We start from the raw sequence: 24,807 nt of genomic DNA on the forward strand, positions 1-24,807 counted from the left end.
TGCCCCGCACGCTGCCAAGAATGTTTCGACCATATGGGCAAAATTGTTTCAATGATGCTTTGGTATACCTTAACAGTGCAATTTGACCCAGGGGTGAAATTTCCTGTTCAGTTGGGGGAGGGGAGAGGCTGGAGCCCCTTCTTTGAGGTTGGCCAGATCCGTGGAGGAACATGCTTAATAGCGCATTTTTGGGGTCGGTTTCGCCATTTCCTAGCGCTCTGCCCCCGAACACATGTTGTTGATCATGTTAGCCTGCCCAAGGGGCAAAAGTTGGGCTGTGTTTCTCTATTCCAACATACCAGTCTCACCGGGCGACAGTGAAGATCGTGCATTCGACAGTGCAAACACTTTCTGACGGGCTGACACGGTTAAATCTGCCGGAAAACGTACGCGGTAATGGGATTGCGAGCTCGCGACAAACGAACGCTCGGCCCGACTGAGTGGCACGCGCGCTGACCCTTCCGCCGGTCTCCGCGTCCGCGGCCAGGAAGCTATGTCCCATTCTCGAACGATGTATTATCAAATGAAAGCATCAACGATGGCCAGGCCCGTGGGTCGACAGCGGCGGATCACTTCAGCACGGCGTTGACCAGACGGTCGAGCAGCGGGAGGAGAGCCTGGTCGGCCGGCGGCCCGCCCTCCTGCGGGTGGGGCGAGCTCCGGCCCTGCTGCTGCCGCCGCACGCTGTCCAGGAACGGCTTCTGTCGATGGGGCGGCACGGTCGGCGTCACCGCCCGCCGCAAAATGGCCCGCGGGCGGCGGTCACGACAGCGGCCGGCACAGACTGGCATACACGTATACATGGCCACAGGACCTGTGTTACGGGCGCTAGGCACCGGACTGACAGTCTGGCTGCCTGGCCTTCATTTGATAAACGCACTTCACTCATCAGTGCTCTGCTGAGCTGGCATGACAGCATCATAATTGACACTGGCCTACGACCTACGAGGGGGTACATGCTTCGTCTTTTTTCTTCTTTGCTATCCACATACGCCGTTACGAAATTCCCCACTGCCAGGTAATGTGCTCATGAACACTTCTGCACCCATCTGCACGATGCCCGTGGGCTCCAAATCAGCCGCCACCGCAAGTTACTGGCTCTCGCACCAGCGATGCACCTACGGTCGACAACAAACGCAATGGATTGGACGGAAGAGCAGTGCTCGGTCCGATGTTTTCAATGCCCCTCAGAGTCACTGGTAGGCTGGTAAGCCGCAGCCCCACAGCCAGCAGGAGATGATCCAGGAAGCGACTCGGTCATGCTCGGCCCCGCTCGCCACAACATTCCTTACCACGTAACCTCACCAAAGCCAGCCGCTGTAAATGCACGCAGTTTTCAAAAGGGATCGGCAGCATGATGCCAGATCTTGTAGGAGTAACAGACTTCAACAAACTGAGCACCTTAGTGTAACATTGCTGTTGACTGCCTTCTGCATGTGTGCAGAGTGCTGACAGCAGCGTGCCTCACCAGCTCTTCGCGCAGCTGGTCCCAGCTCAGCGGCTGGTCGTCGGCGTCGGCCGGCGGCAGCAGCCGGTGCAGCACGGCCTGCTCCAGCACCAGCGTTAGTGTCTGGTGCAGCCCGGTCAGCAGCGCCGCGCGCAGCTCCAGCAGCGGCTCGTGGCTACCGGTGCCGGAGGAGCGGCGCGCCGGCTCGGCCTGCAACGCACATCGCACACCGTCAGCGCAGACGGATGCAAGCCGGCGCGCACCGCACTCCGTTAGCACAGATGGACGCAGGCCGGCGCACGCCGCACTCCGTCAGCGCAGATGGACGCAGGCCGGCGCACGCCGCACTCCATCAGCGCAGACGGACGCAGGCCGGCGCACGCCGCACTCCGTCAGCGCAGATGGACGCAGGCCGGCGCACGCCGCACTCCGTCAGCGCAGACGGATGCAGGTCGGCGCACGCCGCACTCCGTCAGCGCAGACGGACGCAGGCCGGCGCACGCCGCACTCCGCCAGCGCAGATGGACGCAGGCCGGCGCACGCCGCACTCCGTCAGCGCAGACGGACGCAGGCCGGCGCACGCCGCACTCCGTCAGCGCAGACGGACGCAGGCCGGCGCACGCCGCACTCCGTCAGCGCAGACGGACGCAGGCCGGCGCACGCCGCACTCCATCAGCGCAGACGGATGCAGGTCGGCGCACGCCGCACTCCGTCAGCGCAGACGGACGCAGGCCGGCGCACGCCGCACTCCGTCAGCGCAGACGGACGCAGGCCGGCGCACGCCGCACTCCGTCAGCGCAGACGGACGCAGGCCAGGCCAGGCCAGGCGCAGCGGAACAGCGTACGGCACGCCCGGCACAGAGGCACAAGCTTCAAAATACGATGGCCAGCAACGGGACTTACCGTCCACCGGCAAGACTTACCGGGACTTGCCGCGCAGAGGACTTGCCGGTCCTTGGCTAATTTTAACGAGACTTAACTGGACAGAGAACTTGTCGATCCTTGACTAATTCTACGAACGACATCAAACACTTCCGGCCGATATCCATGAAACCCACGAAGCAAAAAGGCCTTCCATAAAAGTTTTACTCATTTTTTGGCGTTGAAACCCATTCTTAAAGCAGCCACTACCACCGAGCCAACAGCACCGTTTCACTGTACCTCATCTTGCGGTTGGGACGCTCCCATGACAGTACTTATTGGCGCTCGCATGCACGCGTGAGGCGTGTGTACGTGCGGCGTGGGTGCGTGCGGTGCGCGTGCGTACGTGCGTACGTGCGTACATGTGCGTGCATGCGTCAGTTTGTGCACGCGTGCGTTTACCTGATGCGCGTCGGGGCGGAAAACACGCTGGGTTTAGTTCGAGGTGGCCAGTGCAAGGCTATTCCCGTTCCTTGGTTTATCTATGTCACGATCGCGCAGATGTCAGGTAGGTATCTATAAAATCCACTAAGCGTGCAACACTTCAATTTTCACGCGTTTGGCGTCGAAGTCTCCGCGTCAACAGCAATGCATGGCAGAAAGCTAAAATCAATAATCCATTGTAACTTGTCCTGCGGTTGGAACGATCCCACAACAGCAATTATTGGTGTGCGTGTCGCGTGTGTATGTGCGTGTGCGTTTAGGTTTATGTGTGTGCGTACGCGTGCGTGTGGGTTTGCGCGTGCACCCATGTGTGTTTTAGTATGAGCGTGTGTGCATGTGCTCGGGTATTCAAATAGGGATGCTACTCGACAGCTGATGACTTCAATGTAGTGACGCCTGCAGACCGTGACCTGTCATGTCTTTATAGTTTGATTGAAAACCACGGCAACGGTCCATCCGGGTAGCGCAGCTGGCTACAGAGGCTGCCTTCCGACTCATTCACCCGCGGCGGGGTGGGTTCGGATCGCCTTAAGCGCTCACCAATTCTCCCTCGACGGATATTGCCCGTGGCCGGTGGCAGTGGCCACGTCAAAAGTCACATAGGACGGACCGTGCCGACGGCACCTCAAACTTTCACCATCGAAATGCACTGGAACCGCGCGATGGGATGCCAGGGGTCAGGGCTCACAAGTGCTTGTGTCTGTGTATCTGTGTGTGCCCGGTGGTCTGAATAAGGGGGCTATGCCATCATCGAAGTGTTGTGTGCTTAATGAGCTTAGTAGTTGCCGACCTGAACTCTGCACAATGTTGATAAAACCACACAAGGAGCAGAACACAGCCGTTGGCTCGCCACCTCCTAACCCAAACTGTCCAACCGCGTCTGCAGACAGATGCGAGGCTGACTGTGGTCCAGCAGTGAGAGGGAAGTGCCAGACAAACATGGCGAAGTGCACGGACGACACTCTTCCACCGAACAATTGCTCCACCTCATGTTTCACTCTGAGTGTTGAGGCATCTTACTGCAATGTTCACGACCACCCCGACGCATCTGGTTTTGTTGAACGTCTCAATATACAGGCATGTCGCATGTCTCAGTGGTGCCCATTACTGGCCGCACCGTCTCAAAATCCGCTCGACTGAGCTCATTACACACTGATCAGATCCAACAGGAGTTTTTAAACTAACAACGCATTGTCCTGGTCCTCCGCTGTGAGAGCGCCGTGGTGCTGGATCGTTCCTCCCCTCCACCAGTCGGACACCACACGCCCACCCGCTGCAGCTGCCCTCGGGCGGCGCCCCTCACCCGGGTGAAGGGCCGGACGGCCTCCACCCACCCGCCACTGCAGCTGCCCTCGGGCGCCTCTCACCCGTGAAGGGCCGGACGGCCTCCACCCAACCCTCCACTGCCCTGCCCTCTGTGCGGCACCTCTCACCCGGGTGAAGGGCCGGACGGCCTCCACCCACCCGCCACTGCCGCTGCCCTCTGTACGGCACCTCTCACCCGGGTGAAGGGCCGGACGGCCTCCACCCACCCGCCACTGCCGCTGCCCTCTGTGCGGCGCCTCTCACCCGGGTGAAGGGCCGGACCGCCTCCACCCACCCGCCACTGCCGCTGCCCTCTGTGCGGCACCTCTTACCGCCTCTGTACGGCACCTCTCACCAGGGTGAAGGGCCGGACGGCCTCCACCCACCCCGCCACTGCCGCTGCCCTCTGTGCGGCGCCTCTCACCCGGGTAAAGGGCCAGGACGGCCTCCACCCACCCGCCACTGCCGCTGCCCTAGCTTGCGGCAACCTTCTTACCGGGTGAAGGGCCCGGACGCAGACGTTGACGGCGGCAAGCAGGGTGCCGTACGTTAGCGGCGGCGGGCAGGCTTGTCCAGTGTGGGCGAGCGAAGCCGGCGCTCACCAGCGCTGCCAGCCGCTCAGGTCGCGGCCGTCCTGCGTCAGCAGCTCCGGCAGCGGCGGCGACAGGCGTGCAGCGCACCAGACACACCGACGAGAGCCGCCCCAGCCTGGACGGCCGGCAACACCAGCGTCAGGCCACACAGTCCACCTCCCGGAGCCGGAGTTCCGGCACTGTCGGGGCGATGCTGAACGCATGGGATCACGTGTCTCGAGCTCACCACGTCAGCCATTCCACACGACACACAACTAGCAAACCACATCACGGCAGTTGGGGGGGGGGAGGGGGGGGGGGGCGGGGCTGACCCGCTGCCAGCCGTGTGCCTCGTGACCAGCTCCGACACGCGACTAGCGTACCACATCACGGCAGTTGGGGGGGGGGGGGGGGCGACCCGCTGCCAGCCGTGTGCCTCGTGACCAGCTCCGGGCGCGGGGGGCCGTGTCACTGACCTGTTCTGTACGCGTGTGACCTGGGGCGGCGCCCGCTCCGGGTCCGGGTCGGTGCTGCTCAGGCGGCGGACGCGTTTCAGCTGCTCGCTGCCGGCCAGCGTGTGCGGCCGCTCCAGCAGCACGACCACCACCGTCGGCCGGCAGACGTACCAGAAACAGATGCCCACGCACCCCTTCAGCCAGGCCTGCGGCGTACGACACCGGGCGCTCAGCGCACTCCGAGCCGGCGCCTGGCAGATGCTTGTGGCAGCTGCAGGTGACACTGGGCGCCGCCACTGGTCTCTAGCCAGCGCCCTCAAACATGGACTCATGCGAAGCTGAGAGCCCGACGTTCCAGAGACAAGTGGCGGCTTTCGGGCATGTGCCTGGAGCCCCTAAAAGATACCAGGATCTCATGAGCACAAGCCCTGTGGGACCCTGGATCCAGCCTTGCAATCCAGGCCACGTCTGGCAAATTTCATTCGTGATGCTTAGTGATGCGCAACGGCCTCTTGGGGAATAAAAAGTTTAAACCGATTGACACAAAACAGAAATTTTTGAAATCGCCGGCAGCGATGTCATCATTTACGCTACCGTTGGAAAAAGGCTGACACGTGCCAGACAATGTAAGACATGAACAACACAGTAAGATAAAGTGCAAGCATATGACTACTGTCAATGCAACTGCGCAAGACACAACATAACGTAATTAGTCGATACCAACGGAGGTAGTCATTCATTCGAAGTCAAGCCTTTCCACCAGCATTTGTGCGAACGGGTGCACTGACACGCGCGGTCGACACGCACCGCTTCAGACCTCCTTGACGTCACCAGGAGGCGCTGGCCGGCTCTGGTCGCCTCGGCATGCGAGCGGGGGGCCGGCCGGCTCTGGTCGCCTCGGCATGCGAGCCGGGGGGGGGGGGGGCGGCCGGCTCTGGTCGCTCGGCGTGCGAGCGGGGGGGGGGGGGGGGCGGCCGGCTCTGGTCGCCTCGGCGTGCGAGCCGGGGGGGGGGGCGGCCGGCTCTGGTCGCCTCGGCGTGCGAGCGGGGGGGGGGGGGGGGGCTGGCGGCTCTGGTCGCCTCGGCGTGCGAGCCGGGGGGCCGGCCGGCTCTGGTCGCCCGGCACGCGAGCCGGGGGGCCGGCCGGCTCTGGTCGCCTCGGCGTGCGAGCCGGGGGCCGGCCGGCGGACTGACCATTAGCCAGGGACTGACCGGCGGACTGACCATTAGCCGGGGACTGACCGGCGGCGGGACAGCGGACTCACCAGGAGCGTGTCGAACGACTGCCGGTGCCGCTGCCTCCACTGCCGGCTGAAGTCCATCAGCGTCGCCAGGAAACTGAGCACCGCCTCCGTTTCCTCCAGGTCGGCCGGCTGCAGACTGGTCCGCAGCTGTGGCGCGCCGCACGGCGGTGAGCACAGCGCCGCCCGGACGGCACGGCGGTGAGCACAGCGCCATCCGGACGGCACGGCGGTGTTCACAGTGCCGCCCGGACGGCACGGCGGTGAGCACAGCGCCGCCCGGACGGCACGGCGGTGTTCCCAGCGCCGCCCGGACGGCGCGCCACCTTATCGCGCAACGCTGGTGCCGAGCGAGCCGGCTCCACTGCCACGCGTCAAGCGCGGCTCTAAAAACTGACACCGCTACCCACAGCACGCACCGAAATCAAACACCAGTATGCTAGAGGTGTCTGGAGAATCATGGCATGGATGCCGCCAGCCGTCATCATGGCCGTATTCTCCTTACCGTAAGCCCGCAGCCATCATCATGGCTGTATTCTCCTCGCCGTAAGCCCGCAGCCATCATCATGGCTGTATAGTCCTTACAATATGCTCTAACAGCAGGCGGACCCAACAGTAAGTACAACAAAGGCGACACGCTATACAGGATACACACCAGCTAGCCAACTTCCAAGAAAAATAAGTCCGAATGGCCGACTACTCGACAGCTTACAAAAATACAAAGCAACCGCCAGCCAACGACCTGCCAGTCGCCTCGCGGTCCTAACGCCTCAGGGCATGCCCCGGGAAACACCTCAGGTTACGCCTCAGGGCACGTCTCAGGACATGCTTCAGAGCACACCTCAGGATGTGTCTCAGAGTACGCCTCAGGGCACGCCTCAGAGCACGCCTCAGGACACGCTCACCAGGGCCACGGTTGCGCTGCAGGCTGCTCACCTGCAGCGCGCTCACCTGGGAGACGGCCGCGCACAGGGCGCCGCAGTGCACCGCCGCGAAGTCCAGGGCGTCCGCCACGAAAAAGTGCTTCTGCGAGCGAAGCAGCGTCGTCCACAGATGCACCATCAGCACCCACACGCCGCGCCACTCCTTGTTGAACTCTCCGCCCAGCTGCAAGATGGAGCGGGCGGCGAGTGAGCTGGCTACGTGCCTCCACACGGTCCGGTGGGTATGGTCACGCGACTACCAGCTGGGGATGACAGCTGAGATGGGCGTGGGCGCGGATGTCTCGCACACGGCTGGTCAACTGAGGCAGGCCAACCGGACGACCGCCAGACCGTCCGCCGCCATCGCTATCAGCATTGCCTTCCTCCGGGAGCCCGGACCGGAGCCCCGCCCCAGAGAGCCCTGACTGCCTCAGCCTCGCCTCAGAGAGCCCCGACCGCCTCAGCCCCGCCCCTGGAGAGCGCCGACCGCCTCAGCCCCACCCCTGGAGAGCCCCGATCGACTCAATCCCGCCCATGGAGAGCCCCGACCGACTCAACCCCGCCCATGGAGAGCGCCGACCGACTCAGCCCCGCTCCTGGAGAGCCCCGACCGACTCAATCCCGCCCCCGGAGAGCCCCGACCGACTCAATCCCGCCCCCGGAGAGCGCCGACCGACTCAATCCCGCCCCCGGAGAGCCCCGACCCGACTCAATACCGCCCCCGGAAGAGCGCCGACCGACTCAATCCGCCCCCGGAGAGCCCCCGACCGACTCAATCCCGCCCCCGGAGAGCCCGACCGACTCAATCCCGCCCCGGGAGAGCCCCGACCGACTCAATCCCGCCCCGGGAGAGCCCCGACCGACTCAATCCCGCCCCGGGAGAGCACCAGTCGCCCCAGCCCCGCCCCCGGTGCGAGGCTGGGGCTGAAGTGAGCCCATTTTTTTCGATTCATGGTGTCTCCACTGTTATCTTTCGTCTTTCAAATGAAGGTCTCGTTCATCACGACTTCTTTGCCCGTCCCATTCGTTTTCAAAACATTCATCCTCACCAGGGACATCGTTTGACAGTGCATCTTGACAGAGCTCCAGCCAATGGCATGGTCTTGTCGGCAGTCACTGGCAGCGTCCCTTGTATGGCATGCTCTCCGAATATTTCACTGGTTTCGTGGAAGTGACTAGGTCATCTTATAATACGACACATGCCTTCATGATGTCCTGGCTCCAACAAGAAGCTGCTGCATAAAAGCCGCCCCTTTATTGAGCGCACACCCCACCGAGCAACCTTTTTTTCGGACAATGCGCCCGTCTGCCACATGCTTCGGTTCGCCACGCTGGCGGCCGACCCTTCAGCAGCACAGAGGGTCCAGGCCACAGACTAGGCCGCTTCTCCGCAAAACGCTGGGTGTTGCCCCGCAACATCGGCCCGCAACATCGGCGTGCCTCCCTCTCCCCCCCCCCCCCCTAACAAAAAAAACACAAATTTTCCCTGCATACTTGAGCTGACGCAGTGATGACATCCCGGTTTAGGGGATGGCTTCAACCACACGGCTTGCTTCTCCGCGTCCCAAGCAGGGATGGTGACGGCAACACAAATCATCACCAAAAAATCGAGTTCAGGGCGTCACAGACGCATAATTCTTCGTGTATCGTCAAGTAACATTGCATGTACTTGGTGTTGTTAAGTGCCCACCTGGACTTTTTGACTGTCAATATTTGGCTACGCGCAAATAAATATATTCTATAAATTTGGTGAAGGGGAATACGTGCCCCGGAGCTGCTATGGGCGTGTGCTCTTGTCTCCAGGCACAGCTTACCTCTAGCAGTTCATAAAGCTAAGCTCAGGCCTCCGTCGTCGAGTCGGCCGCGGCAAACACACGCGCCTTAGCTCACCACTTGCTAATGGCGCGTACTAAATAGACAGAACACATGTTTGGAGCACTTTCACAGTCACACGGCGCGGGCTGGTAATACTAGAACGCACGGTTAACAAAACAAGTCCGACATCTTATAATGCGGCGTGCAGATGAGCCCGCGTTAAGTTTAAACAGCAGCCTGAGTTCAGCTATCGGTCGGTTACCGCTGCGCCTCCTTTGTGTGCCGGAAAATTGGAAGCAGCCACGTGTTCACTACTTCCGTCCGTTGTCATGCTCTGATCGCCGCCGCTCCCGCACCGTACAGTTCCAGTCTGATCCACAAATGACAGTTCGTTGAATTCTCACGGCTGCGACGTCTCCGATGGCGTCAAGCAACACTACATAAGTCGTGAATAAATAAGATGCAAAATTGCAGAATATTAACACCTAAAATCACCACGACCATAGTCGATCTGCGATCCTAAGTCGCGTGCACGGTCGCTACTCACGTCGATTAACGTCATGCAAATGGGGATCCCAAAATTAATCGTTGCTCGCGCAACTACGTGACTTTTTTCGACGGCTTAATCGGCTGGACTTTATCGGGGCCTATATAACCGACTTAACCGGTTTAACCGAAAGGCCTTCCCAGCAGCGCCAAGCGCCTATCAATACCCGTAGCGGGTCATCAGAACGCTTGTGCACTACTCACCCGTGCACATACGCGCTGCAAAAACTCCAACCTCTTGCTGCCCTCTTTTGTACATGCAATGATCACAGAAAATAGAACAGACAACGCAGATGAATGCGGCAGACCACATGGCAGCAAGTGTTTATCGACTTGACTGATCAGGTCATGTCAAGATTGTCCTGAAGGTAGCGTTGTTCGCGGCCGCTACCGCCCGCAAGTCTGCGAGCAGCAACATCCACTCGCCAGATACTCCAAACATGAACGACCTGCGCCCCAGCTTAGTCCGGACACGCAGCAGCTGTAGCTGCTCGGAGGCCGTTGCTCGAGTGGCACAAGCCGACACATCAGAGCGGCGCACATGCCCCCGTAGCATCTCCGATACGTGCGTGGCTGTGCAGATATGACGCATGAATAATACATGATAAACATGATATTATAGACACTAGTAGCCACTAGTGTCTATAATATCCGGTTATAATTAAGAAAACAAATCAAACTGGAAAATGAAAGTTGAGTGCAACTGCTGGATTGGCAGAAAGGCTGACGAATCGCGCAGATTTTGCTTTATGCTACTCGGAATGCGGCTGGCCCAAATCCTCCTCGCCCAGTGATTTTCTCTTAAATCCCCTGATAACGATACCAATTCCCTGATAACGACGTCAATTTTCGGCACACGTCTTGCATCAATCTTGCCACACCCTGACAGGAGTACATCTGCTCTTAGCCCGACATCACAAACACACAACAAAATTAAATCGGTCCCAGCCACCAGCTCCCCAGACAGTAAGCTAGACGAGCGTCGTCGCTGAGTTACCGACATATAGGCACGCCTTGCAGCGCGGGTCGGACGACGCTTGGCGTGGAATGCAAATAGTTACGTAAAAACTAAGGTATGTTACAGCCCAAAACAAGAAAATAGAAAACCACGGGATTTGTTGGGTGCGCACTGCAATGACATGTTTAACTATGACTCCAGCTGAAAACTGGGAATCGAGTTTAATGGTTAATAGTTCGCGTCCATGGTCGTTTTACGCTCAATCGAAGGGGATCGACCCGTTATTACTCAACCACGTGGAGCAATAAATCCACGTGCAACGACCGAATTCTTGCTTGAAAACGAAACTATCGTGGTTGAGCATTCGGTGCAGTGTTATATTGTCCTGATTCGGTGCGTACAGATTTACATCGTGCACAAGATACCTTTACTATAACGCACACTCCAACTGGGGTGCATGTTTGGTACCTTTTGCTGCGAACTTACTGGCACTCCATGCACGGAATATTTCATTCAGATAAGCTATCTAAAGTGAAAAAGCCAGGGGAAGTTTGAATCTGATGGTGGAAATGGCTCAAACCGACCCATCGGCCTACTTAAATCCATTTAGCACACTCAAATCTGATCACAAAAGAAACGACAGATTTAAGAGCCAGTCGCATAAGCATGCGAGAGCGCTGCCATGCAAGAATGGAGCTGGGTTTAAAGCCTGTAAGTTGCTCCGCGCATTAGTCCTTTTAGCTACGGTTTTAGCGGTTGGCAGTGCAAATCTCATCGAAGGAAGATCAGCCTCCATACAACCACGTAACGGATCAGTCCTATCCAACACAACAAACACTTCGAAGCTTCAGCCAGGCAGCGGCGATGAATCCGACCCTCTCCATCTGGCTTGCGCCGAGATATCTTTGGTATGCCATCATTACAACCGGATGGTGCCCCAGTCTATCAACTTCACTGCGGAGGAACGAGAAAGGAACGTGACATGTGAAATAGGGTCAGAGGCAGAACGGTCTGAACAGTGCACGACGGTGGTTCGAATTATTGTGGACATCTTGCAAATCAAGGATGTCAACGAAGAATTCGGTATAGTCCGCCTTTTGATGGTGCTCAGACAATTCTGGTCAGACGGGAGGCTAGACCTTGCTCCCGAGTACAGAGACACCTGCCCGTACATTCAGGAGGTGAACAATGGCAGTGCGGGTTATGTGCCGTCAGAAGCCCATCGTAAGGTGTGGGTCCCTGATCTGTACCTCATTCGAGTCGAGGAAGTGTATAGACCCGAGATTCTGGCGGCAGCGGAGACTTTCCGAGTGGACGAGCACGGTAACGTCACGTACGTGATGTTTGGTGTCTTCAAGCTGTCTTGTCCGATGGACTTCCAGAACTTTCCAATGGATGTCCAGTATTGTCCGATTTACATAGAAAGCTGGCGCCTGGAGCAGGCAATCCAGACGATTATGTGGGATCCGCACAGCACCGTCGGAGTCAGTTCAGATTACAGCCTCGACCAGTTCTCATTTGGCTTGCGCATATTGAAAGTAGGAGACTTCGAATACGCCACCGGGACCTTCTCACGGATCGGCGTCGCTCTCATCTTCTCCCGCAAACTACAGTTTTACGTGCTCCAGATATACTTCCCCACTGTGCTGTTCGTCATCATCTCTTGGATGACATTCATCATCCCGCCAGCGTATGCGCAGGGCCGCATCATCCTGACCATAACCACCATGCTGACGCTGGCCGCGCTCTACTCCCTCGTCAGCATGCACTCGCCGTCGACATCCTACATCAAGGCCATCGACGTCTGGATGTTCGTGTGCCTGTTGTTCGTGTTCGCCGCCGTCGTCGACTGCCTGATCGACATCCGGCTGCTGTTTGTCGTCTCGCAGTCGTACAAGCAAGAACGGCTCGGGTTTCTCACGCCCGTGTCGGTGGCGCTGGTCGAGAACCGCCGCGTCTTCGACGACCTGTTCGGGGGGCTGGACGACGAGCCCGCCGCCACGCCGTCCGTCTTCTTCGACGCGCCGAGTCGGCCGGAGCTGCCGCCGCCGTCGCCGGCCACCCGGCTCTTCAATTCGATACTGCGCCGGTCAGACGCGGCCGAGAACCGTGGCGGACTGGCGGTGAACTTCGCGGCCGAGGTGGAGCAGTCTGCCCCGCCGCCGTCGGCCGCCCACGCCGATACGGCCTCCGAGCGGTGGACGCGTGCCGCCAAACACTTCGAGAAGGCCTCGTTCGTCGTGTACCCGGCCGCCTTCTTGCTCTTCAACGTCTGCTACTGGGCGTACTATCTGAACGCGGCGCGGCCGCCCGACAAGCTGGCAGAAGAGATGCGGCTAGGCTTCACGCCAAAGCCGCGCGAGAGCTAGCCGGCGGCGCCCGGCCGCCATCCCTGCGGCGTGGCGCCCGGCGCCCGCCGCCCCCCGACGCCGATCGACCGGAGCTGAGGGACCCGACCGACTCGGCGGCCGCTAGACCCGGAACCGGGGGGCCTGCCCGACCCGGTCGCAGCGTTGGGGCGCCATACAGTCGTAATACCGCTACAGTGGAACAGCGTAGCAAACATGGACTTTTCCTTTCCGTTTCAGCGCGATTTGGCTGCACAGCTGAACCACCCCCACCCGAAGAGCAAACAGCCTACGACGCTTTTGTTGAGCATTGCGTTGATATGTATCTTGGATTTATGGATGCGGAATATATGCCTGTGGATGTTGGCGAGAGTGCTCCGCAGGGTTTCCAACTGCCTGTGAGCTCGGTAGCAGACTGGTCACTTAGGTCAGCTCCAGTCGGAACGCATCATGGAGTACCTTTAAGCGATTACACGCTCCCTCACAACACGCTTACAATTTGTTTGCAGAGCTGTACCCGTTCTTCCGCTATCATTTCATAACGTATTATTGCGTACATAGCTCGGCCCCTATACCAGGTAAATCAATGAAAATGGTTTTATTCGATAGGCAATGACAAACGCTATCTATCGCGATATGTATGTCAGCTAAGCCCGGATAAAACACGCTTGTTGGTGTTTTTCTGGAGGAAGGGGTGGGGGTTATTACAATTTTCCACAGCTCATACTCCGAGCCTACTCTGCACAACTACACCTCAGGATGAGAGCGGCAACAGTTAAATGACGCGAGTTCGAAAATCGGTGTTTAATCAAGGTTTCATAACTTAAGAGGCCGTTTTTCTTTCACGCCAGCTGCTAGCTTGTCACACTGCCCTGCACATCTACCAGCAAAGTCTCCTGCCCAGCCAGCTGGCGGTGACGACCTCATCCGATTTGAGTGGTTGTTGGACGCATGTTACAGTTGTTGGACGGACGTCACAGTTGTTGGACGGACGTTTTAGTTGTTGGACGCACGTTACAGTTGCTGGGGGACGTTACAGCTGTTGGACGGACGTTGTAGTTGTTGGGGGACGTTACAGTTGTTAGACGGACGTCACAGTTGTTAGACGGACGTAACAGCTGTTGGACGGACGGCCGGCAGGTCAGCCCGGCAGTCCGGCGACATGGACCTCAGGTCACCGATGGGCAGCGCACGCGACAGCGCCAGGTCCCGTCGGCCAATACATGGCCAGCTTCTAGCGCTGACAATGGCTCACTCAATGGAGTCAGGCTACTTGGGAACATGCTGTGAAATACTCGCACATCACTGGTGAGGGCTCAAGCATTTCTACAGCTGGTTAATGTCCTTTCTGTTGCACGTATGGGCAATTATGTAGGGCGACGGATGATGGGTATCGCAGCAGGCCAAGCCGAGCACAGACGGCTTGTCCCTACCATCTCCCCAGACCAGGCCCAGCGGGATCACTGTACCACCTCCCCAGACCAGGCCCCGCAGGGATCACTGTACCATCTCCCCAGACCAGGCCCCGCAGGGATCACTGTACCATCTCCCCAGACCAGGCCCAGCGGGATCACTGCACTATCTCCCCAGACCAGGCCCCGCAGGGATCACTGTACAATCTCCCCAGACCAGGCCCAGCGGGATCACTGTACCATCTCCCCAGACCAGGCCCAGCGGGATCACTGTACCATCTCCCCAGACCAGGCCCCGCAGGGATCACTTTACTATCTCCCCAGACCAGGGCCCACAGGGATCACTGTACCACCTCCCCAGACCAGACCCAGCGGGATCACTGTACTATCTCCCCAGACCAGGCCCAGAAGGGATCACTGTACTATCTCCCCAGACCAGGCCCAGCGGGATCACTGTACCATCTCCCCAGACCAGGCCCCAGCAGGGATCACTGTACTATCTCCCCAGACCAGGCCCAGAAGAGATCACTGCACCATCTCCCCAGACCAGGCCCAGCGGGATCACTGTACCATCTCCCCAGACCAGGCCCCGCAGGGAGCGTCAGTACCATCTCCCCAGACCTGGTCCGGCAGCGTGGGCGCGTGCTCACCTTCTGACGCAGATCAGCCAGTGGCAGGCAGAGCTCGCTGGAGAGGCTAAGCGAGACGGCAGCGCGCGCCGCCTCCGGCTGGGCGGCGGCCGCTAGCGCCGCCTGCAGGAGCCGCTCGCACAGCTCGGGCTGCTGGGGCCGGCGCAGGCGGCGTCCCAGCGCTACCAGCACGGCCGGCAGCGTCGAGCGGCCGGGCAGCGGGCGGCGCGCCGGCGCGACGGCCTGCAGCTGACGGAGCAGCAGCGCCGCCAGACCGGCCAGACGCACGGATGGCGCCGGCGCGTCGGCCGGCTCCGTGTGACGCAGCGCCAGCTCCAGCGTTTGGCAGGCGGGCGACAGGCAGCGCCGCCAGAGTGGCGGCTCTGGCGGCGGGCCGCAGCGGGGCGTCAGCGGCCGGCCGTAGCCCACAGCGACACACACAGAGGCGGCACACCACGGTGACAGGACACAGCACAATTGATGTACTGACTTCATCCTACCTTGTGCCAAGAGGGCCCAAAAATTTCACACTCACAGTCTTTTGACGGCACCCAGTCCACGAAAAGTTGCGCATCAATGAGGAGGTTCGCACAGCAGTCCGGCACGCCAGCGCCAACTCGCTGACAGCTGTGGGGCGATGTGGGGATGCATGGCTGAGAGCGGGGGCGCACCGAGCTGCGGGACAGCCCTCACCCTGCTCGGCGGTCCCGGAGCTCTGCTGCAGGGTGTGCAGCACGGTGGTGAGCACGGCTGTGCGGGCCCGCACGTGCACCTGCTCGAAGCGGGCGCTGCAGGCCTCCAGCAGGCTGCAGCAGCGCTCCTGGACGGCGCGCTCGGCGCAGCGTCTGCCCACGCGTGGCCGCCGATCAGCGGTCAGCGACGCCAGCCAAGAGGATGGCCGGCTCGGTGCTGACGCACAGCCCAGACCGCGGCACTGCTCACGGCAGGCCAACGGACAGCCGACCACTCACAACGGTGTCAACGGCACGTCCCATGAACATCTCACATGGAGCCCCACCCGCGCCCGCCGAGTGCACCACCATGCAGCCAGCATTTCAACTACGACAATGAACATGCCAGCACGCGCCAGTTGCTGCTGCTCCACCCTTGTTCGCCCCGGTTTCCCGCGGGCGTCCCTCCCGCCGATGGCGTCACTCACTCCGGCCAGCGGGCGGCCAGCGTCATGACCAGCTCCGAGAGGGTGTTGACCAGCCGCGGCCGGCCGTCGGCGGTCAGCTGTCTCTCCAGCGCCGTCATCAGGTCCAGCAGTAGGCGCTGCTGGCTGTCCGTCGAGAGCTTCACCATCTCGCCTGCGATCGTCCCGGCGTCGGTCAGACGACAGATGGCCGCGCGTGTCCGGTGCACCCAGCCGAGGGCTCGTATCTGAGCCGACCGCGGCGGCACCCGAGGTCTGACATGAGCCCAGAGCGAGTCCTGACCGCAATTCCCACCCCGTGTGTTGATGTCCAAGCCTGAGTAGTAGCTCCAAGCCTGACCACCTCTGTATGAGCGGATCAGAGCAGAAATACCGCCTTCGAATGGCTGGCCAGCGTCGGGCGAGGCCGTGGCCGCTTGGGGAAAGTAAAACGTGTCCTGATTTTAACAAAACTGGTCCTATTAGCGTTCTGCCAGAAGCCTCAGTTACCTACATTTTCTTTTAAAGCCATGAATGCGCCTCACTCGGTCAGACTCTGACCGCCTTGGGGAGGGGGTGTGGTGTGGCTGGCCCCTGGACAGCCCTTCATCCGACCTGTCACTCAATGACGTGAGCTGTGCGTCCGAGCCCGCCTGACCCCGCAGTCTGACCCCTTGTGACCGGCAGCCCCACCTGGCGCGGCCGCCACCAGACACCTGTCCGACCCCGCGTGACCTGGCGCGGCCGCCACCAGACACCAGTCTGACCCCGTGTGACCGACCTCACCTGGCGCGGCCGACACCAAACACCAGTCTGACCCCGTGTGACCGACCTCACCTGGCGCGGCCGACACCAAACACCAGTCTAACCCCGTGTGACCGACCTCACCTGGCGCGGCCGACACCAAACACCAGTCTAACCCCGTGTGACCGACCTCACCTGGCGCGGCCGCCACCAGACACCAGTCTAACCCCGTGTGACCGACCTCACTTGGCGCGGCCGCCACCAGACACCAGTCTAACCCCGTGTGACCGACCTCACCTGGCGCGGGCCGCCACCAGACACCAGTCTAACCCCGTGTGACCGACCTCACCTGGCGCGGCCGCTACCAGACACCAGTCTGACCCCGTGTGACCGACCTCACCTGGCGCGGCCGCTACCAGACACCAGTCTGACCCCGTGTGACCGACCTCACCTGGCGCGGCCGCCACCAGACACCAGTCCCGCCAGGCCAGCAGCAGCTTGGCGCCGTCGTCCTGCTTCTCCTCGGAGGCCTCCTCCTGACCAGTCAGGTCCACCGACGAGTTCAGGTCGGACGACAGCGAGCACGTCACATCCATCACCAGCTGCGGCGCGGCATCATCAGGGGTCAGGCACTCAGCCAGCGGCGGCTGGAGTGCCAGCCACCCACCCACGGTCAACGAGCGTCAGCCACCAGATATGGTTGAGGTGCGGGGGGGGGGGGGCGGAGAGTGCAGACACAGGGACCTGTGGCGGCCGGACTCCAGCAACGGCCGCCGCAGCAACGACGCTGGTGCGCACCGGCCGCAGGACGATGTGATGCAGCATCTGGCCGGCCCTACCTCATAAGCCGCCTGCTGCACTGGCGACTGGCCGGTCACACGGCCTCCGCCCTCACAGAGGAGCCGGCCCCGCCTGACGTCCGCCGCCCACCTTTGACCACGTGTTGAGCAGACGGCCGCCGTCGCCGGTGACGCCGGCCAGCACAGCCGCCAGCCGGCGGTCCGTCTGCCGGCCGTAGTAGAGCTGCAGCGCCAGCGTGCGCAGCAGGTGGGCGGCCAGCAGCAGCGGCAGCGGCGCGGGTGCCGAAAGCAGCGGCGCCGTCAGGTCCGACCAGAAGTGCTCGGCGCCGCTCAGGTAGGTCAGCGCCGAGCCGCACTGGCCCAGCCAGAGGGCATGTACGAGCGCCGCCGCCGCCAGCAGCAGCGGCGACTGGCGCCCGTCCGGCTGCCGGCAAGGAGCGGGGCGTCAGAAGGGCGGCCGCGGTCCAGGTCAGGCCCGCCGGCGGCGGGGTCCAGGTCAGGCCCGGCGGCGGTCGGTCGGCGGTGGGCGCAGACACGATGGCACGCACGCCTTCGATGCACGTGCTCTTGGAAAATGCACAACAGGGTAGGAGCACATTGCATCCCTGGCGGGCATTTGCAAAATGTGATTCACACAGTAGCAGGGCACTGTGATACCTGCCACAATCATACACATTCAATTTAGTCACAACTTTAGAGGTCCACTCTTCGGATGGACAGACTATGCAGGCTTAGCCTTACATCGTTATGTTCTTTTAGAATGATGAGCAGCTCTTCCAGGAATCCACCCTCGTCGTCCTGCTCGGCCTTCTTCTTCGATCCTTCCTCAGTTTCAATGGCACCAATTCCTGCAGAATTTGGGAGAGGCTACAGCTGATGTCAATTAGGCCAGATTCGGCCATTAATAGCCCAGCAGCGCCAGTCGTGGGCCAAACGACAGAAAATGGCGGACTACGCACTGCATCCACGGCAACAGCAAACCCCACCCACCATGTTTCATGTTCCACTTTCTGCTAATTGCGAAGGCGACCACGCAAAAGTCAGACAAATAAAAGCCATCACTATCTATATATACAAAAAAGACCGCAGCGTATGCATGATGTCACATATCCTATTAAAATGAATTATCAAGATTGGAGAATGTCACGGTGACAATGAATCTCGAGCACACAACGTCCAGTCCTGAGCCGTGCACTTTGTCCTGCCTCCGTAAGCCGTGTGTGAGCCCCGGCAAGCCCGTGTGACCCACCAATGAGCCGCTGCAGCAGGCCCGGCTGTGACGTCACGCAGGTGGCTATGAAGTCGAGGATGGCCACCTTCAGGTTGACGTCCTCCGTTTCGGAGCGGAAGTCGCGTCAGGATGACGCCGCAGATGACGTCCGAGTCCTGGCCGAACGAGGCCAGCAGCGACATCGGGAACACCTGGTCAGATCAGAGACGGCCGGCGGCCGGGTTACACCGGCGCCCGGCACACAGATGACGTCCGAGTCCTGGCCGAGCGAGGCCGGCAGCGACATCGGGAACACCTGGTCAGATCAGAGACGGCCGGCAGCCGGGTCACACCGGCGCCCGGCACACCCACTGCAAGATGGCAGCGTCACTGTTTACAGCCAGGCAACGACGGACAACTCACAGGCTCTGCAAGTGGGGACATCGCGGGCGGGCCACCGAAAAGCATCTCCACGGGTAGAAGCACAGTGGTTCCAACAGAGACATCGAATATGCTCCGCCAGCCCTCGGTAGGATATGCACTACTCCTTGAAGCTCTATCGCTCCAATTCGCACCGCTAAATGTTAAGCCCTGTCCGGTGGCAGACACCACTTCATGAGCAAACCGACATGCTGTGCATGCTCCCGCCAGTGCAGGAGACTGCTAGCGACGGGCGACTGGTGACCCAGGCGGCCTGGTGCGTCGGCGGCGCCGCCGGCCGTCGCACCTTGGCCAGTCGCAGCAGGAGCCGGATGGCCAGCGTCGGCAGGTGCGGATTGTGCCGGTGGAACAGGTACTGGGCGATGGCCAGCACGGGCCGCAGCTGACTGCGGCCGGCCGGCTGCTCGGTCAGCAGACGCTCCAGCAGACTCGGCTCCGGGCCGACCGACGACGCGCGGCAACGAAGCATCAGCAGTCTGAGCGGCGGGCCATGTCACAGGTCAGAGATCAGACACGCACGCATGGACGAGGTCAAACGTCAGGCCAGACACACACGCACGGGCGAGGTCAAATGTCAGGGTCACACACATGCATGGCTGAAATCAAAGATCAAGGTCAGACACACACGCATGGGCGGGGTCAAACGTCGGGTCGGAAGTACAAGCACGGGAGAGGTCAAAGGTCAGGGTCAGACACACACGCATGGGCGGGGTCAAACGTCATGTCAGAAGCACAAGCACGGGAGAGGTCAAAGGTCAGGGTCAGACAAACACGCACGGACGAGGTCAGACGGCCAGCAGGCGGGCCAGTCAACTGCAACCGCACATCTGTACAAGGCCACAAGGCCCGACAACTCTGCATACAACCCTAGTCATTGTCACAAGGCGTGTGTCCGAATAGACACATGCCGTTATTAGCACCGCTGTATACCACATAGGGACAGAATTCATAAAAGCAACTGCTCATGAACTCCACGCACGCAGGAAACGATGCCACCCACAAAAAACTGCCGCACAGAGTTCAATGGCACTGGCTGCTCAGGAGGCTTGTGGGACGCACCTGTTAAGCACGGACAGCGCCACATGGATGAGACGGATAAACTCCAGACCTGCTCCCGTGTCCCAGTGGGTCTGCTCCTCTAGCAGCATGACGATACGAGCTTCACCTGCCAGAACCATGGTGCAACACTGGGGAACGACTGCAAGACGACGGGCGACGGGCGTGGTGGCGCGTAACCGCTGACGCTTTCGTCACAAAACAACGATCATAACGCTGCGCGCAAGACACCGCAACACGTCCAACACCACCCACAGGATGTGGTCGTTCACACCCGAACGGATCGCACGGCAAATCATCCTGCCCAGCTGGACACTGCATCCCGCAGTCAGACTATCGCCGATCGCTCCGGCGCCAACCAGGTCACGGCTGTTTGGTTAGGACGTGTGGCTGCAAAGCTGGTCACTATGGTTGTCGCCAACAATGAATGGTGAGGGTCGCCGGCGGCCGTGCCGCCCCACCCACCGTGCAACCACCAGCGAGAGCAGCGTCTCAGCCGCCGGCGAGTCGGTAAAGCGCGCGCCGCCACCAGCGCCTGCAGCGGTCCGGGCCGCTCCAGCGCCAGCAGGGCGGGCAGAGGCTGAGACAGGCGCGGCCGAGCGCGGTCTGGTCGCCGCCGCCGCGCGTACTGCCAACCGCTCGTGCGCCGGGGAACACGTCGCGCAGCACGAACGCCACGCAGGGCACCAGCGCTGGAAGCTCCAGCTGTGGCGCCGCCTGCCGGGTCGGCGCCCAGACATCGGAAGGGTCACAGGCTCGCCACCGACAGCAGTGGCCATACAGTAGCTGGTGTACCGCCTCACGGCGCGTCTCGGCTGCACGGACCACCAGCAAGCGACCGCGTGCCATCGACACCCCCAGACACAACCAACAGACGAGCGCGGTCGGCAACGCGCCGGAGGAAAACTGGAGCGCCGGTGGGTCACAGGAACTAGACTGCCAATTCTCATCCTACGATGGTATTACACCGTACGTAGGAACCTCGTAAGATAACTTCGAAACAATGCAGCATCCAGGCAAACTTGGACGGCTATATAACGAGAAACCTACGCAGACCTATGTATGTGATGTGAGCAAAGCTGACGCAAGATTAACCAAAAGTCTGCAGACATCGACAATACTAGAAGAATGTTGCACCCATGCCCAGGAGAGCGATGGTGTCCGCGCTCTGTCCGTGCACAGGGTGCACGAGCCGCGCGCGCCCGCCGCCCACCTGGACGGTGTTGAGCAGCAGCTGGAGGAAGGCCTGCGTCAGCGGGGTAGCGTCCGCTCTGCACGCACTCGTGCGCCTCTATCAGCTCTCCGAGGCGGACGGCGACCACCGACTGCAGCGGGTCGGCGCCGGCGCCGGCGCACGGCAGTAACCTGCAGCGTGTCACAGCCATCAGACCGAGCACGGCCGACCCAGGGCCCCCTGGTTGTACGCCAACGAGCGGGGTGGTCACCTATGTCACACGAGCACACAGCAGCGGCACCCGTCACCGGGCCGTGCAGGCGGAGCCATCCGGGACCAACCCAGGGCCCCCTGGTGGTACGCCAAACGAGCGGGGTGGTCAGCTCTGTCACACGAGCACACAGCCAGCGGCAACCCGTCACCGGGCCGTGCGGCGGAGCCATAGGGACAAACCCATGGGCCCCCTGGTGTACGCCAACGAGAGAGGTGGTCACCTATGTCACACGAGCACACAGCAGCGGCACCCGTCCACCGGGCCGTGCAGGCGGAACAATCAAGGGCAAACCATCTCGTAACACAGCCGACGCTGAATCTGCGGGAAATCAGCGCCCACGGCAGGCGCTGCGACTTGTAAGCGCGAGGGGTTCATGGTTTGCTGTCCGCAGTTGTTGGGTTCGGCCGCAGCAGTCGGCGCCATAGGCTATGGCCCTCGCACCAGACTCTCGGCCTGCCACGCGACCGAGCGACGGCAGGAGCGGTGGTGCTGACCTGTTCCTGTCCATGTGCTCCCACACGTAGTCGGGCTCCACGCGCGCATGCAGAGCAGCACCTCGGCGGCGTGGTGGACGAACGGCTGCGGCGCACACCCCCAGCGGTAGTGCCTGCGGCCGGGCTTCGTTCAGCACATCGCAGCATACGGAGCAGCCAGCCCGCCACAAAGCGGGGTGCTCGGTGCCGTATCCCGCCCACCATAGAACCAGAGCAGCACACTACGCGCATCAGGACCGGAGCCCAAGCTTACCAGAGCATCCTGCATGAAAACGGAGGCCAGGTCGCACGCGTTACAGCTTTCTCCCGGATGGAGAACAGGCGGGGGAACAAGCGGCTCACCTCTCCAGGATGGGAACACGAGCTCGATGTGGGGGCCGGAGGTGGCGCGCCTGCTCCGGTGTACCATGCTCCATCACCGCCCGCAGCAGGCGCGCCATCGCGCCGGCCCGCTCCGACGTCTCCGGCTGCACGTGCTGCTCGCCCATCTGCCCCTGGGGCAGGCAACAACGACCGCTCTAGACCGGTGGCCAGCAGATGGCGCCGGTACACTATACAGTGCAGGCGGTGGTGGTCATGAGCTGGCAGTGAGCATCATATGCTACAGGCGTCGCCAGTTGTCTTTGATGTACCGATCGTGTCATTAGATTTGCGTGCGGTTTTGAACCCTTGACTACTAGCCCCAAATGAGCATTATTTATCAACCACCAGTTTCTTAAAGCTTAAAACTTGGTTGCCAGTTGTGTGCCGGTGTGATCGGGCGCTGCCACCGACGACTGATAGCGGCCGGCCGGCCGTCTCGCGGCTGGCTGGCGCCCCCGACGGCCGACGCACGTCTGCTGTGGGCACACGTCTGCAGCTGCGGCACACGCACCTCGCGCTGCAGGTCATCAAGGAAAATAGGCCCTGCTGCCAGCCGGTGGCTGACGCGCCAGCAGACGAGCCGGCTGGCGCCGGGCAGCAGGCGACCCGTCGCGCCGGCCGGCAGCACCAGCTTCGGCAGCCGCCGCTCAGGGTACCAGTCGTGCTGCAGCGTCCAGTCGTCCAGCGCCGCCACGGCCGTGCCCGCCGGCACCAGCGCTTCCGGCACAGCGTAGCTCGGCAGCCGGTCCAGATAGGAGACCATCTGGGGACGGTCGGGGGACGGTCAGCGGCACAGACACTGGGAGCGGAGGCACTCGGCGGAGGCGCGCACGGACTGCAGCGCAGCAGCAGCCGTAGAGCAGCGCTACTCAGCGCGGGCAAGCGCGCTCCTCAGGGCCGGCCGGACGCCACCACCACCCCGGCCGACAGCGAGGGAAACTGAGCCTCCCATACCCCGGGGCGATACAGCTCCAACCGCAATGTCGCGCTCTACTCAAGCGTCGGGGAGCTGCGTCAGTGCCGTTTCCTCTCGTTGGAGAGATGAAACCACTGCTGACCCAGCACCACGCAGCCATGTTCCAGGCATCAGGCGTACATACCGCAGTTGAACACCTGATAGGTGCACCAGCAGCTCAATCGTACCAGCTTAGATAGACCACCTATCATGGCCCGCCCCTCCCATGCACCGCGGCCGTCGTGCCACCCAACCCACCTGGGCAAGGCTGTCCCGACCGGCCTGCGCCAGCGCGGCGGCCAGCTCCAGCAGTGGCACGCCGTCGGCCGGGAACCGGTCAGCCGCCTCATCCAGCAGGGAGCGCAGTGCCGAGTCGCCCGCCCACAGGTCCTCCGCCAGGTCCGGCACGCCAGCAGCTCGGCGCAGATCTGGAACCGACCCACGCTCGGTACCGGGCGCCGGGACACGGACCACGCTCGGTACAGGGCGCCGGGACACGGACCACGCTCGGTACAGAGTGCTGGGACACGGACCACGCTCGGTACAGGGCGCTGGGACACGGACCACACTCGGTACAGGGCGCTAGGACACGGACCACGCTCGGTACAGGGCGCTGGGACACGCACCACGCTCGGTACAGGGCGCTGGGACACTGACCACGCTCGGTACAGGGCGCTGGGACACGCACCACGCTGGGTACAGGGCGCTGGGACACGGACCACGCTCGGTACAGGGCGCTGGGACACGGACCACGCTCGGCACAGGGCGCTGGGACACGGACCACGCTCGGTACAGGGCGCTGGGACACGGACCTCGCTCGGTACAGGGCGCTGGGACACGGACCACGCTCGGTACAGCGCGCTGGGACACGGACCACGCTCGGTACAGGGCGCTGGGACACGAGCCGCACGGGGACGCCGGGCGGTGGTACACGCGTCACATTCAGCCGTCAGATGCGCCAATTTGAACATTAGTCAGGATTGCATGATTTTCATGGGTGCGAAACAGACTTTAGAGGAGTTAATCCACCGCTAAAGAGCAACAGAAAACGTGATGCTCACTGTTATCACATCTTTCTCCTCGCCAAGATACGGGCATCAAAACAGAGAGAAGTAGGTCCATCATGTTGTAATGGTGTCACGGCTA

General features: G+C 61.3%; 4 protein-coding genes across 4 annotated transcripts; 1 reads left to right on the plus strand and 3 right to left on the minus strand.

Annotated features, from left to right (window-relative positions):
* Window positions 1–569: 569 nt before the first annotated feature.
* Window positions 570–15,118, minus strand: LOC119095800 (uncharacterized). Its single transcript, XM_037218656.1, has 7 exons — window positions 15,037–15,118; window positions 7,336–7,491; window positions 6,409–6,534; window positions 5,286–5,350; window positions 4,720–4,825; window positions 1,469–1,657; window positions 570–701 (listed from the first exon to the last, which is right to left on the minus strand). Exons 2-7 carry the CDS (start codon window positions 7,444–7,446, stop codon window positions 570–572), a joined length of 729 nt encoding a protein of 242 aa, XP_037074551.1. The 5' UTR covers window positions 7,447–7,491; window positions 15,037–15,118.
* Window positions 10,995–13,358, plus strand: LOC119095832 (glycine receptor subunit alpha-1-like). The gene has a single exon (XM_037218687.1). The coding sequence runs from the start codon at window positions 11,187–11,189 to the stop codon at window positions 12,993–12,995; it is 1,809 nt and encodes a 602-aa protein (XP_037074582.1). The 5' UTR covers window positions 10,995–11,186; the 3' UTR covers window positions 12,996–13,358.
* Window positions 15,119–15,128: 10 nt separating the features above from the next.
* On the minus strand, window positions 15,129–17,856 carry LOC119095810 (uncharacterized). Its single transcript, XM_037218666.1, has 6 exons — window positions 17,825–17,856; window positions 17,346–17,496; window positions 16,175–16,325; window positions 15,709–15,860; window positions 15,344–15,398; window positions 15,129–15,138 (listed from the first exon to the last, which is right to left on the minus strand). The coding sequence occupies exons 2-6, from the start codon at window positions 17,488–17,490 to the stop codon at window positions 15,129–15,131; spliced, it is 513 nt and encodes a 170-aa protein (XP_037074561.1). The 5' UTR covers window positions 17,491–17,496; window positions 17,825–17,856.
* Window positions 17,857–18,387: 531 nt separating this feature from the next.
* Window positions 18,388–24,089, minus strand: LOC119095821 (uncharacterized; the record flags this gene model as incomplete). The annotated part of the gene is made up of 8 exons (XM_037218677.1): window positions 18,388–18,542; window positions 19,011–19,116; window positions 19,632–19,821; window positions 20,405–20,543; window positions 21,031–21,118; window positions 21,652–21,766; window positions 23,339–23,469; window positions 23,920–24,089. Coding segments are annotated over 8 exons (1,094 nt in total), but the record flags the coding sequence as incomplete, so codon positions are not given.
* Between the last annotated feature and the right edge of the window lie 718 nt (window positions 24,090–24,807).

The sequence above is a fragment of the Pollicipes pollicipes genome, unplaced genomic scaffold (genome assembly GCF_011947565.3).
Source record: "Pollicipes pollicipes isolate AB1234 unplaced genomic scaffold, Ppol_2.1 Scaffold_1781;HRSCAF=2082_pilon_pilon_pilon, whole genome shotgun sequence".
Taxonomy (NCBI): domain Eukaryota; kingdom Metazoa; phylum Arthropoda; class Thecostraca; order Pollicipedomorpha; family Pollicipedidae; genus Pollicipes; species Pollicipes pollicipes.

Bases quoted from the DNA above. Each gene is read 5' to 3' on its own strand.
- LOC119095810 (XM_037218666.1), bottom strand. From the start codon at position 17,490: ATGGATGTGACGTGCTCGCTGTCGTCCGACCTGAACTCGTCGGTGGAC. The intron at 15,861-16,174 runs GTGAGTGACGCC...ACGCGTGGGCAG, and splicing joins CTGGCCGCCCGCTGGCCGGA to ACGCTGCGCCGAGCGCGCCG. The intron at 15,399-15,708 runs GTGAGGGCTGTC...GCCCGCCGCCAG, and splicing joins CTCCGGGACCGCCGAGCAGG to AGCCGCCACTCTGGCGGCGC.
- LOC119095832 (XM_037218687.1), top strand. From the start codon at position 11,187: ATGGTGGAAATGGCTCAAACCGACCCATCGGCCTACTTAAATCCATTT.
- LOC119095800 (XM_037218656.1), bottom strand. From the start codon at position 7,446: ATGGTGCATCTGTGGACGACGCTGCTTCGCTCGCAGAAGCACTTTTTC. The intron at 5,351-6,408 runs GTGAGTCCGCTG...CGTACGCCGCAG, and splicing joins AGTCGTTCGACACGCTCCTG to GCCTGGCTGAAGGGGTGCGT. The intron at 1,658-4,719 runs GTGAGCGCCGGC...TGTGCGTTGCAG, and splicing joins CTGAGCGGCTGGCAGCGCTG to GCCGAGCCGGCGCGCCGCTC.